The sequence below is a fragment of the Fusarium oxysporum genome, chromosome 1 (assembly GCF_000149955.1).
Source record: "Fusarium oxysporum f. sp. lycopersici 4287 chromosome 1, whole genome shotgun sequence".
Classification (NCBI taxonomy): domain Eukaryota; kingdom Fungi; phylum Ascomycota; class Sordariomycetes; order Hypocreales; family Nectriaceae; genus Fusarium; species Fusarium oxysporum.
The window spans coordinates 3,905,333-3,916,861 of NC_030986.1; the positions used below are offsets into that span (position 1 = coordinate 3,905,333).

The following is an 11,529-nucleotide window of genomic DNA, read 5'->3' on the forward strand; positions in this document are numbered from 1 at the left end:
TTCCACTATCCTTAGGGTGGGTTGCTGCCCTTGAGATGGCACTATCTCCTTTTCTTGTTGGTAGGCGGCTGCTGGCGCGGCAGCGCCCCGGCTGCGTTCCTTTTGAACGAGCTCCCATCCCATCATCCCACTTTGAGCCTCACGCAGCTTATTGGATAGCACGAACAGTATCAATGGCTGCATGTAGAGTCCGGCGAGCGTTGAAGTTCTTCTTGATATTAGGCAGAAGGTTCTGGCTCTCGCCCTCGGCATTGATAAAGCCGGCGACGAATGGATGCTGGAGAGCCTCATGGGCAGTGATACGCTTAGTAGAATCGATAGTCAGGCAGCGCTGGATAAAGTCCTTGGCATGGCTGGAAACGCCGCGCCAGTATTCAATAGGTGTGAAACTATAATCTGCATTGAGAATGGCCTGCATCTCTTCGAAGTCAGAGTCACGATCGAAAGGAGTATAACCGCAAAGCAAGAAGTAGGTGATGACACCGAGAGCCCAGAGATCCACAGGCTTGCCATGACCTGTCTTCTTGAAAATTTCGGGAGCCATGTATCCAGGAGTACCACAGGTTGTAGTCAGGACGTGGAACTGTTCCTCATCCATAATTCGCGAGAGTCCAAAGTCTGCAATAAGCAAGTCTGCGTTGTCCTCGGGGGTTCGGAAGAGTAGATTTTCAGGCTTCAAGTCGCGATGGACGATACCATGGTCATGGAGGTAAGCGACAGCTGACAGTGTGGCGCGAACCAAATCGGCAGCATCTGACTCAAAATAGGAGCCCTTTCGGCAAATTCGATCGAAAAGCTCACCACCTAGTGCAAGATCGGTGACGAGGTAGAGATTGTTCATGGTCTCGAAATAGTCGACAAGAGTAAGGATGTTTTGGTGGCCCATGGAGACCTTCTTAAGCACGGCGATTTCGTTGCGAACCTATCGTTGCGCATGGCGTATTAGAAAAGGACAATGGACCTGGAATTTCAGGGGACAATAAAGCAATTCTCACCATGTGTTCGCGACCAGCCATGAGCCGCTTATTGATGACCTTGGCAGCATAGTAACGACCAGTGTCTATGTGGACACATTCTTTGACGACGGAGTATGAGCCAGCTCCCAGTGTCTTGCCAACCTTGTATCTACAAGGCTGAACTTGAGGCTGTTGGCGGGCTGCAGAATCCATTGTGAGGATATGGCGTTGAAGTTGGGAGAAGTCGAGACAGAGAGTTGATGAGAAGATCGCGATGCCCCGCAGAGCGTACAGATGCGAAACAGAGGGGGGTGACTGTCGCGCGACGTCGCGATGAAGTATGAAATATAATAGAAATATCTGGTTCGGAGAATCGGGTGGCTGTTGTTGAAGGGAGAAACACAGGAATCGAGAACAACTCAGCTGAAGAGAGTAGATATCAGCGGTCGAGATGGCGATACTGATGGGCTGAAGTGAAGGGGTTCGGTTGGGTTGGTCAGAAGGGTCGGGGCTAAAGAGGTGGGCGGGGTCGTGTCAGACAAAGTCTAGCTGAAATATGGATGGGTGAGATAATGACAATAGACAATAATGCTCAAGGCGTTTTAGTTCTGGACCCTTATTGATACGAGAAGAATTGGTACCCGACCGTGATTCTAATTATGAATGCCAGGCCATCAAATGTCTATCCGTATCCCTTCTCAGTAGTGACCTGCCTTATATTCACCTACCATGCATAAAGGGAGGTATCGCAGTTAATGATGACCCTTACCTATCAATGGCGCGGAGTGACAATGACGATATTTCGCCTTTAAACCCATCATAACTGGGGTTTCTATTCCTGAGAGAAATCATGCCGTAACTCATGCTCTGTTCTTGTCGGGTCTCATTTCAGCCACTCTACTGATACCGAGACGCAGTAGTCACCTGCTGCGAGACCTTGGACCATCTACCGCAAATGTTTGCTTTCTAACTAAATCAAATAGTGGCAGCTTCCTTTCTTTTAATTTGTGCGTACAATTTCGGCTTTCACCATCTAAACTCTAGTCCTGCTCTGCAACATCGAGAAAGAACAGTAGGTTTCTTTTGAATAAGTATTCAGAATTATATCGAGGTTCGTACTCAATTCATTGTACATACCTTTTCGCAAGCTAAAGATATCTCTATATCGCCATCAAGTTAATACTGCTGGTTTTGTCTCGCTTTGTTTGACTAACGTTTGCTCAATCAGAAGGCCCTCTCCGTGATTGTTTCTTTGCGCTGGTAAACTTCTTCTGTTTTATCCTTGTTTCGTGGAATCTTCTGCCACTATTTGATGTTAGCAATCGTTTCTCAACAAAGGAAGCAACTGACATCTCCTCATGTTTCTTTTTCTTTTCTGCGCTTGTTTCAGCAGGTATCACATCTTTGTAGATGCTTGTTACCTCCTCAATAAGCTTTCTTCTGTTGTCTTCCGCATTCGCATCCCGTGATCGTGAATCTTGCGCTTGGAAAGTCAAAGAGTCATTGGTTGCTGTGTAGTACCTGGACTTGCGAATGCCAGGATGTAATGACTTGGGGAGTACTGGCAGCAATTGTCCCAATGGATATGCTGTGATTGCTTTTGTTTCGGTCCTTTCACCTGTGAGTGCTAAAGACTTGCTTGAATGTAATTACGTGCATACTTATTGACGTGTTGACCTCCTGGTCCACTCGAGCGGGCGTATGTAGTATTTCCTTTCGGTAGTTGTGTTGGGCTGAAAGATTGAAACCACGAGCGAGCTTCAGAAAGAGCCTCTTGGTCGAGCCCGGTGTCGAAAGCCTGGTATCTCTTGAACCGAGGCGCAAATGGACGACTTGTCAGATATGCTGGAACATTTCTCAGACGCGGCGCCAGAACAAAGTGTCGCTGAAGCATGGTGAAGTATAACAATCGAACGATCTATATATTACATCTGACAGACCGAAATAAAGGATATTTTAGTTTGTTAATTCCTCTGAGTTCAATGTCTCATATAACACTTGAAAGTTGGGGTCTCCCAAACTCTTGGCTTTCGCATGATGTTTGTCTGTGGCTGAGATCTTGGTTGTGAGCCAAAGACAAATGATTTGTTGACCGCCTTGCCAATTCTGGACTAGCTTGTCGTTAGCTGCGGTTCACGCCTGCGCCCGATCAGCCTCAATTGGGACCCCGAAACCCAGCCTTTCACCTCTCTGACTTGCCCTACCAGGCCTTACCTTACCTTACTTAACCTAATCGACCTACCTCGCCTGTTCAACCTTCATCTGCTCATTTCCCTCAACCTGCGACACATCGTCGACCTAACTCGTACCGCCATCTTCAATGCTCTTGGTGTCGCGACTACCTAGATCCTCTCTTTAGTCCATCTTCCTTTGCTCTCACGTGCCTGTGTCCGAGCCCCAGTCTTCTTGAGAACTCAACTCATTTGGCGCGATTAGCCAAGCGCCGACGTCGCAAAACCCTCTACCCGACTGCCTCCCCTGTCAAAAAAGCTGGTCGAGTCGTCCGTCTTCCTGGTGACCATCTGGTGAGAGTGCCGATTCTCTTGTGGCTTTTCATCCCGCATCCGTTTGGTCTACAGGTCAACCTTTTCGTATTTCGTCTGGAAGCGCTTTGACCGCCACTCCGTCTATTCCATCACGCTTCCAGCTTCCGTCTTGCGCCAGGCCATCGCCTGGCGGCACTTCTCACTGACCAAGGAGCCGAGCTTTTTGTTTGATCTTCAGTTGCACCATCTCTTGGTTCGCATTGTTTGTACGACCAGCGCTGCTTCAGAAGGTCGTCCAATATACTGCACACCAATCTCCAATCCCAACCTTAATTAAATGACAGAACCCGAGGCAGAGCTTCAGGCGACTGCCAACCTCTCCCCGGTCTCCCCATCACCTGTTCATTCAGCCACCTCGTTGGCGGTCCCTGTGCTTCAAGAGACCGTTGAGACCATCGACGCCATGGTTGCTGCCGCTGCCGCTGCCGCTGCTGACGCCAATGGCTCTATCAACAAGGCTCCTAATCTTGAGCCCATATCAGGGGCTGGTGGTGATGACGATATCGTAGATGACGACAGCCTCAACGACCCTTATGGTGAAGACGACACAGACGTGGCCGCCCAGCAAGTGCCGCAGCCTCAGGTTGAACAAGAACTCCCCGACAGCAATGACGATTACGCAAAGACTTTTGATTCACCAATTGGGACGGAGGAGGGTGAAGACGGAGTCGTCGAACCACAAGATGTATCATCGCTACCACGAGAATCCAACGAAATTTCTCTTTCATCCGATCATTTGACAAATCGCACATCTCAAGTCTCCCATGTCGTTCATGAATCATCTTTGTCGGCCCAGCCAGGCCAATCTGCGACATCAACTACTTCCAATGCTTCCTCCGAAGCTCAAGCTGCCGGCGTCGCAAATACCTTCACGTCGCAGCCATCCAACCAGCAAACGTCGTCTCCAAGCACGGCCAAGCCGGGCGCCAGTAACGCTGCCAGCTCTGCCAGTCCTTCAGCTGATATTCAACGCCTGGTTGCTGATCTCACAGCGCCTTCCAACCCCAACACACATTATGCTCCGTCCGTCTTAGGTGAACATTCTCTCGAGTCTACTATTCCGTCTTCAGCCTTCTCATCGTCAGCTTCTCTTCCACCGAGGCCTCCGCTATCACAGGCAGTTCCTCAGACGTATGCCTCGCAGCACCACCCACCTAGCATCAATGCCAGTATTCCCTCGAACCTAGCTGCGCCCCCCACGCCCGGGCAGCCATCCACTTATGTGGCAACTGGCGCGCCTGTTGCAGTCCCTGATGCTCTGGGTGAATTTCCGGTTCCGCTTGGCTCCGGTCTCCAGGCGCCTATCGCCATCACTTCTATGAACGCCCCTCCATACCCACCTAAGCCTGCTCTCTATAATACTGATCAAGCTCAAGATTCCGAATATGAGCGCCAATGGAATCAATTCTTAGCCGACGAAAACCAGTATATAGCTGAGGCCAAATGGGACCGTTTCCCAGAGGGTTCACGCATTTTTATTGGTACACGATCCGCGTCCGGCGCGTCCAAAAATGGCGCTCACATATTCGCTACAGGTAATCTCTCGAGCGACAAGGTGTCGAAACAGGATGTTTTCGATCTATTTCATCGGTTCGGAAGGATTGCTCAAATCTCACTCAAATCTGCGTACGGCTTCGTCCAGTACCATTCTATCGAGGAAGGACAGAGAGCGATGGATAATCTGCAAGGCATCGAGATCAAGGGTCGCAGAATTCGTAAGTAGTGCTTGTTGGTTTTTCCATACTGTGCTTCTAACACCATCAAGATCTAGAAGTATCGCGTGCTCAGGACAAATCGAAAAAGGACAAGACTCGAAGCCCAGACAGGAACAAAACCCGCGACAGTGGTCGCCGAAATGAACGGCAAGGCCACCAAACCCGGGATGATTATCGGTCTAGTCGCGGTCATTCTCCTCATCGCAACGATTACGGAAGAGATGAGTCGTATGGTCGAGATCGAGGCTTTTATGACAACAGCAGGGGGCGTGCACGATCTCGGTCCCCGGGATACGGTCGCAACGGCAAGGACAACAATTATCGACGAAGAAGTCAGAGCCCTTATGGGCGACCTCGACATGAGGCTGAGCTTGATCTCCCACGGAGGTATGGTGCTGACGTCCCTGACGTACAGGTCATCCTTCAGCCAGATGTAAATCGCGACTTTGTCAACTGGGTGGAGCAAGCTTTCAAGTCCCAAGGTCTTAGGTCTGAGGTTATGTTCCTGCATCCTAGGATTCCCAAGGACATGGTAGTTCAGCGGCAAGCGGCCGAAGGTGTTCATGCCGTTGTTGATCTCGATATTCGAGCGCAAAGCTCGGGCAAGATTCCGGTACAGGCCTTTGATCGCTCCGCTGGCTCCAACAATGTTCGATATGATCAGTACGAAAACCTGGACCCCGCTACTGCAGCCAAGGTTATTCTTCAAGCCAAGGCATCAGGAGGCCCTCCTAACTATGGTCAAACTTACAGAGGAAATGGCTATGGTAGTGCTCCTTATGGAGGCCAGCCCCCGTATCAAGCGCCTGCGGCCAGTTACCCTGGCCCTCCCCCTCCCGCACAATACGGTCAACAGCAGCCTCCTCCAGCCAACGTCGCTGACATTGCGAATATGATGGGTCAGCTCGACCCTGCGTCACTTCAGCAATTGCTTGCACAAGTTCAAGGGGGCGTCCAAAACCCAACGCCTGCTCAAGGTGGCACAAGTGCAGCTGCCGCTGGAGCACCTCAACCTGACATCCAGGCACTACTTGGAAGTTTGGGTGGGAATGGTGCGGCTCAGCAACATCAACAACAGCAGCACCCTCCAGGCCCATATGGAGCTTCCTACGGGCATGTGCCACAGCCACCGTCGAACGGAGATGCAGCGGTTCAAGTTCAGAATATCATGGCACAGCTGGCTAGATACCGGCAGTGAGACTGAACGACAATCTGTGAGCTCTCGATGAAGATGAGATATTGGGTGTGGCTGATGACACCCTCTTATGATACCAGCAAAGGTTACGGTTTCTTTTAGACGTTGGAATTTCTGATATTGCCTTGTTCTTGTTGTTTATTCATACTCTAGATTTCATGCCGTCTTAACGGCATCCCTACTTAGGGTTAGATAACGGAGTGTGGTGCGTTATTAGTGAGGGTCGGAAGATGGGTGAGGCGTTGATGGACGAAATTCTTGATGGCTATTACGATGGTTTAGCAAGGAGAAGACTGCACCTCGCGCGAGCATAGAATATGATAGTATGGCCTATAATGACGGTGGTGTTGTATTGGTGTGCATTCTATACCGAATTGCTTTGGGATGAGGTATGGCTGGTGTTTTGAACCTAAGATACCCAACGTGGTCTTTAGATATTCATAGTGCGCTCACTATTGGAGCAGCTTCCTATTCTTTTCGAGTTTCCCTGCGTTGCCAGGTTCGTGGGAGCATGACTGACCTCTTGAACCAGGCCCAAGCGGTAGAAGGTTTTCTCTGTAAGGCATAACCGTCTCTACAGTTTTCTACACGCCATAATGCTTTGAGACCAACCACGGTCAAGACAACCAAGGGGTCGCGGAGCGTCTACCTCTAGCTCGACATGGCGACCTAAGTTAGGTTGTGGAAGTTGTGGAAGTTGTGGAAGTTGTGGAATTTTGCAAGGCTTACAACCAAGACGCTGCTGTTTTATGTGATCTATTTGCTAACTAATCACTCTCAACCAACATACTTCAGGCTGAAAAGGAACAGCCATGGTGCTCGTCATACATTGTCTTTCCATCTACCATCCAAAACTTTCATTGTGCCACCAGACTCTGCGTCCCTTCATCACCCACGGTGTCACACTCTTGCGTAGCTCTCGGCTCATCTCAACAGGACCGCAGACCAGAATAGCCACACTATCCTGCTGACCCTTTTGGAACGTATCGTCAACGATCTTTTGTAGATCAGGCCTTTTGCTGTTTCGAACGACCGGACGAGTGCTCTGTTGAGATAAATTGTTCATTTCAACGCCAGCTGCGTTATCGCTGTCATTGGCGACACCCATGTCTCCCGTGAGGAAGAGCTGCACTTGATCATCGTCGAGAAGAGACTTGCCAGTAGGAGTTGAGGCGGCCCAGGTTGCGTCGCCTGCACTTCGAATGGCCCAAACGAGCTGGACATTTGTGGTTGAGTTCTCAGCTAGAATAGCGTGGTAGAGCGGTACAGCAAAGGTTGCTCCCACACCACCCGCCACGATGAGTATACGGTTGATACCTGAATTGATGAGGTCGTTGAACGTCTTTCCTATGGCACCATAAGGACCCTCAATATTAAGTTCGACCTTCTCAGTCGACCCTCCAGCGTTGGTAGTCGAGGACAGATGGTGCAGACGGTTCGTCATGGGGCCATTTCTTGTGCGTGCGACAAATGTCAACTCACCCGTCTCCTGATTGGTAGATGCCACAGTGAAGGGGTTATAAAGAAACTCAAAGACGAGATAAGGAGCTGAGAATGCCCAAGTCCTGGTCGCGAAGCTGCAGGGACGTTGAGATAGATGTGAGATCCTGGGCGGGCGGTGTACTTGGCAATCTTTGGAGCTGGAAGCTTGGCAGAGACTTTGACGAGACTTGTGCCAGGGATAGCTTCGATGACAGCGGGAGCTGTGATGGTGGTGATCTTTCGTGCGGCAAGGTCAAGAAAGAAGACGCCAACGGCCTCGGCAATATAGAATCGCGAGGACGGTGCATGATAGTAGATCAAGGGGGGGATAGCAAAGGCTCCAAAGAGGTGAACGATGAAGAAGAGTCGGTATGAAGCTTGACGAACGCGAGCCATTGCTGTACCGTTAAGCACATGGAGAACAGTAAAACCAGCAACGCCTGCAAAGACAACCGGGGCGAAGAAGCGTTTGAACCATATTCCAGACTCTATGAAGAAGATGTTGTATAAGATAGCATGAAGTATGAGCAGGGAGTAGATAATGCGACCAAGGACACGATGATATCGATTGAGATGTTCGTGAGATGAGTGAAGCAGATATGCGTAAGGGTTGAGCGCTTTGAGAGCGAGGAGATACTGAATAGGCATCTGAGAGGTTGCAACGATGCCCACTCGCTTTGTGAGATGAAGATAATCTGTATTGTCAGCAACAAGCTCATATGAATCAGAGATGGACTTAACATACCCTTTCCTGTGCCACGAACGCTCAAAACTAACAACCAAACTGTCCAAGCAGTACCCAAAACCCATTCATCACGTTGTCCCCAATGCCTTCCCATGAATACGACGTCCTCACCTAGCCACCACTGCACAATGGGTCCTTTCTCCATAACTCTAGAGATCCATCGCTGTCGATTCGCTTTGACGCCTGGTGAGCCTGGAACTTGAAGATACCCGCTGTTACGGCCCTTGCGCACACGATTGATGAGTCGAATGACGAGAAATAATAGCGCCGGTACGAAAGCAGAGAGGTGTGCTATATATGCGTAGTAGTCGAGGCTCAGACGACGTTGATGCTTTTCCTCATCTGTTAGAGTGAGGAACTCATATGGCCAGCCCATCATGAGTTAAGTTGCCTTTGGCCGGAATTGGAGGAAGAGCTCGCGCGGCTGTTGATGAGGTAAACCAGGAATATATAAGTCAATTGGATGAAATACGGCTACATTCATGCATCTATTGGGTCCTAATCGGTGAATATAGCTCAAGAGGACAAGACATGTGAATTCATGATTGACTTGATTATCAGTCTCCAAGGAGGACAGCATGCAAATTGCATCAACCTCATTGGTCAGCACGTCCTGGGCACCCTCGATCTGCACCCTACCCTGCATGATGGCTAGGTACTCTGAAAGCAAATAACTACGCAACTCTCCCCTGTAAAAATTCTTTCTTGGCACGCACTGTTAGTGCACTGTTAGGAGCGGGATTTTCTACGGGCTACTCGGCCACACAATACTGCGGGGACGCCATCGGCTCCCTAACAGCAGTTTTCAGAGAAGGAATTTTGGAGAGTTCACCTTCTCTGACAACACCTTTGTCGGATCTAATGGCGGCACCTCAGAACCAGAACGCCTTAGATATCGGAGGACGGTGCCCGTGGCATCGGTAGCGACATCCTCCCGATCAACGACGCCGATTGCGATGGGTTTTTCCCCTTTGAAGGCAAGCCGCACCGCCGGCCTCTGATTCCTTCCCAAGGTTTTTCCCTGCCGCCACGACAGTCGACTACGAGCTACAACTTGGTTACTGGAGATTGTGGACTGCGTCAGCAGATGTAGTGATGCGTGAGAGAATTCTGGTCGGTGGAAAAAGCTCGACAGTAGATTGCCCCCGAACCCGCTGACGGGTGACGGGCTTGAGAAATACAGCACCTTTTGTGCCATTGGTATGCTGGATGGTGAAGGAAGCGGGGTTTCCCTGTACCTAGCTAGCTCAGCACGTCTTTTGCTCCAGTAGGAGATCTGGCTTCGTTACAGCCACCCAGACGAAAAATATACAAACAAACAAACAAACAAAAGCAAATAACTACGTTGATTCAAATGTGCATCCTTTTACAGCACAAGTATCGAAATACGAGAATTTAACTTGAGTTTTCGATTTCCACAATCATGATACTCTTATCTTGATATTCATGTCTAAGTAGCTTGAACCAAACATTCCTCGTGCAAACCAGTCCATCTCACCACATCCTAATCAGGACTTGACCAGACCAGACTGCAAAGGAAAGCCCAGAAAACCATCATAACACCGGAGCTCCACTAGCAATGCCAATCGTCAAACTCTTCATCTATCAAAATCGTTGCTGGCGACTCTGCATCTACGGTCAGTCTTTGTCTCCAACAAGGTGGGCTCGAATTAAACCGTACAAGGCACATTACGACCCTCCCATATCACAATGGCTGTATGTTACTCTTGAAAATAAGACAGAATTTAGCTCTTCGCATCGTCATGATCAGGCTCGAACTTGGTCTCGCCAAGCATGGGGCCGGGTGACGACGTCATGGCAGTCTGTGTAGCCGGCTGAGGCTGGCTTTGCACTGTTGGACCTGTCGGCCGGTTTGTCTGCGCTGGCTTCTGCGCTGGCTGATTGCTTGTAGCGGCATGTAGTCTCTGATCTAGCGCCCTGAGGGCAATGGCTCTCCTCCTCTCGGCCTCTGCGCGAGCGCCTCCAGGGGCAGTCCGTTGGATCCGGCTGTCGTTTCGAGAGGCGTCTGCCGGTGTGAAAGGCGTACACAATCTCATGGCAACCATCACCAGGAAGATCTGATCGGCGATGGCAGCGACGAATGGCTTCACCGGGCCAGGGAAGAACTCGGCAAACGCAAATGTCTCGCTCGCATCACCGCGGAGGGAGGCGTCTTGTGCCGAGTCGAGGTCGGGGAACACAGTCTTGTAGAATCGGAGATAGGTCCAGCTGGTCAGGAATCCAAAGATGGCAAGCCACAAAGCAGCTCTGGTAAGGAGAGGCGTAAGAGAGAGAAGGAAAACGGCGCCGATGTAGATGAGAGGAAATCGAGGAACTCGGAGAGATATGACGCCGCGGAAGAGGGTTACAGTATGCGCTGGGACGAGTTGGCTGAAAGCGACGAGGAAAGCAATCTGAACGGGAATGGTTCCAGCAATGACAGTCAGGCTATACAATTGTGTCAGTTTCTCTTCATCTAACATTGTGAGCGCAGTATAATACATACGTCCAGTTCTCATTACGTGTAAGCGTAAAGCAAAGCACCATAACGCAGAGTGTCAGGAAGTTTGGAGCCAGCGATACAATAGCGACAAACTTGGCCAGCTCAGCCGATGACCATGCTCTTTCGAGATATCGTCCTCCGTGGTATATCGTTACAGCAGCAATACCGAGCGTAAACACATTACTCTCGACAAAAGTTGATGTTATGAACGTCCAGGGATAGATAATAGACAACTGCGGCACCAGAGTCAAGTAGGGGATGACGATGTTTGCGTTGCAGTCCATTGCCGATATCTTATGGCAGCGCTGAGGATGGACTGACTAAGTAAGAGCGATGAGAAGATACGTGTAACCGGCGCATATTTATTCGAGGCGGCATCGTGACTTG

General features: G+C 50.0%; 5 protein-coding genes across 8 annotated transcripts; 1 reads left to right on the top strand and 4 right to left on the bottom strand.

The window, feature by feature from the left end:
• Window positions 1-2: 2 nt before the first annotated feature.
• On the bottom strand, window positions 3-1,284 carry FOXG_00725 (CAMK/CAMK1 protein kinase). The gene is made up of 2 exons (XM_018377281.1): window positions 996-1,284; window positions 3-922 (listed from the first exon to the last, which is right to left on the bottom strand). Exons 1-2 carry the CDS (start codon window positions 1,167-1,169, stop codon window positions 149-151), a joined length of 948 nt encoding a protein of 315 aa, XP_018232980.1. The 5' UTR covers window positions 1,170-1,284; the 3' UTR covers window positions 3-148.
• A 400-nt stretch (window positions 1,285-1,684) lies between these two features.
• FOXG_00726 (uncharacterized protein) lies at window positions 1,685-2,999 on the bottom strand. Of its 4 annotated transcripts, XM_018377284.1 has the most exons (5): window positions 2,618-2,999; window positions 2,307-2,567; window positions 2,171-2,261; window positions 2,094-2,116; window positions 1,685-2,036 (listed from the first exon to the last, which is right to left on the bottom strand). In XM_018377284.1, exons 1-3 carry the CDS (start codon window positions 2,848-2,850, stop codon window positions 2,177-2,179), a joined length of 579 nt encoding a protein of 192 aa, XP_018232983.1. In that variant the 5' UTR covers window positions 2,851-2,999; the 3' UTR covers window positions 1,685-2,036; window positions 2,094-2,116; window positions 2,171-2,176. The 4 variants fall into 4 exon arrangements, with proteins under 4 accessions (XP_018232983.1, XP_018232982.1, XP_018232981.1 ...); XM_018377283.1 differs by having other exon boundaries at window positions 2,094-2,261; XM_018377285.1 differs by lacking the exon at window positions 1,685-2,036 and having other exon boundaries at window positions 2,042-2,116.
• A 780-nt stretch (window positions 3,000-3,779) lies between these two features.
• Window positions 3,780-6,415, top strand: FOXG_00727 (uncharacterized protein; the record flags this gene model as incomplete). The annotated part of the gene is made up of 2 exons (XM_018377286.1): window positions 3,780-5,217; window positions 5,268-6,415. 2 exons carry the CDS (start codon window positions 3,780-3,782, stop codon window positions 6,413-6,415), a joined length of 2,586 nt encoding a protein of 861 aa, XP_018232985.1.
• Window positions 6,416-7,253: 838 nt separating this feature from the next.
• FOXG_00728 (uncharacterized protein) lies at window positions 7,254-9,015 on the bottom strand (the record flags this gene model as incomplete). Its single annotated transcript, XM_018377287.1, has 3 exons — window positions 7,254-7,989; window positions 8,037-8,589; window positions 8,640-9,015. 3 exons carry the CDS (start codon window positions 9,013-9,015, stop codon window positions 7,254-7,256), a joined length of 1,665 nt encoding a protein of 554 aa, XP_018232986.1.
• A 935-nt stretch (window positions 9,016-9,950) lies between these two features.
• On the bottom strand, window positions 9,951-11,426 carry FOXG_00729 (uncharacterized protein; the record flags this gene model as incomplete). The annotated part of the gene is made up of 3 exons (XM_018377288.1): window positions 9,951-10,265; window positions 10,321-11,087; window positions 11,146-11,426. 2 exons carry the CDS (start codon window positions 11,424-11,426, stop codon window positions 10,385-10,387), a joined length of 984 nt encoding a protein of 327 aa, XP_018232987.1. The 3' UTR covers window positions 9,951-10,265; window positions 10,321-10,384.
• Between the last annotated feature and the right edge of the window lie 103 nt (window positions 11,427-11,529).

Excerpts from the sequence above, each read along its gene's own strand:
- FOXG_00725 (XM_018377281.1), bottom strand. The coding sequence starts at position 1,169 with ATGGATTCTGCAGCCCGCCAACAGCCTCAAGTTCAGCCTTGTAGATAC. Across the intron at positions 923-995 it reads TGGCTGGTCGCGAACACATG|GTTCGCAACGAAATCGCCGT; the intron begins GTGAGAATTGCT and ends GCGCAACGATAG.
- FOXG_00726 (XM_018377284.1), bottom strand. The coding sequence starts at position 2,850 with ATGCTTCAGCGACACTTTGTTCTGGCGCCGCGTCTGAGAAATGTTCCA. Across the intron at positions 2,568-2,617 it reads GGAGGTCAACACGTCAATAA|GACCGAAACAAAAGCAATCA; the intron begins GTATGCACGTAA and ends CACAGGTGAAAG. Across the intron at positions 2,262-2,306 it reads AAAAAGAAACATGAGGAGAT|TGGCAGAAGATTCCACGAAA; the intron begins GTCAGTTGCTTC and ends AACATCAAATAG.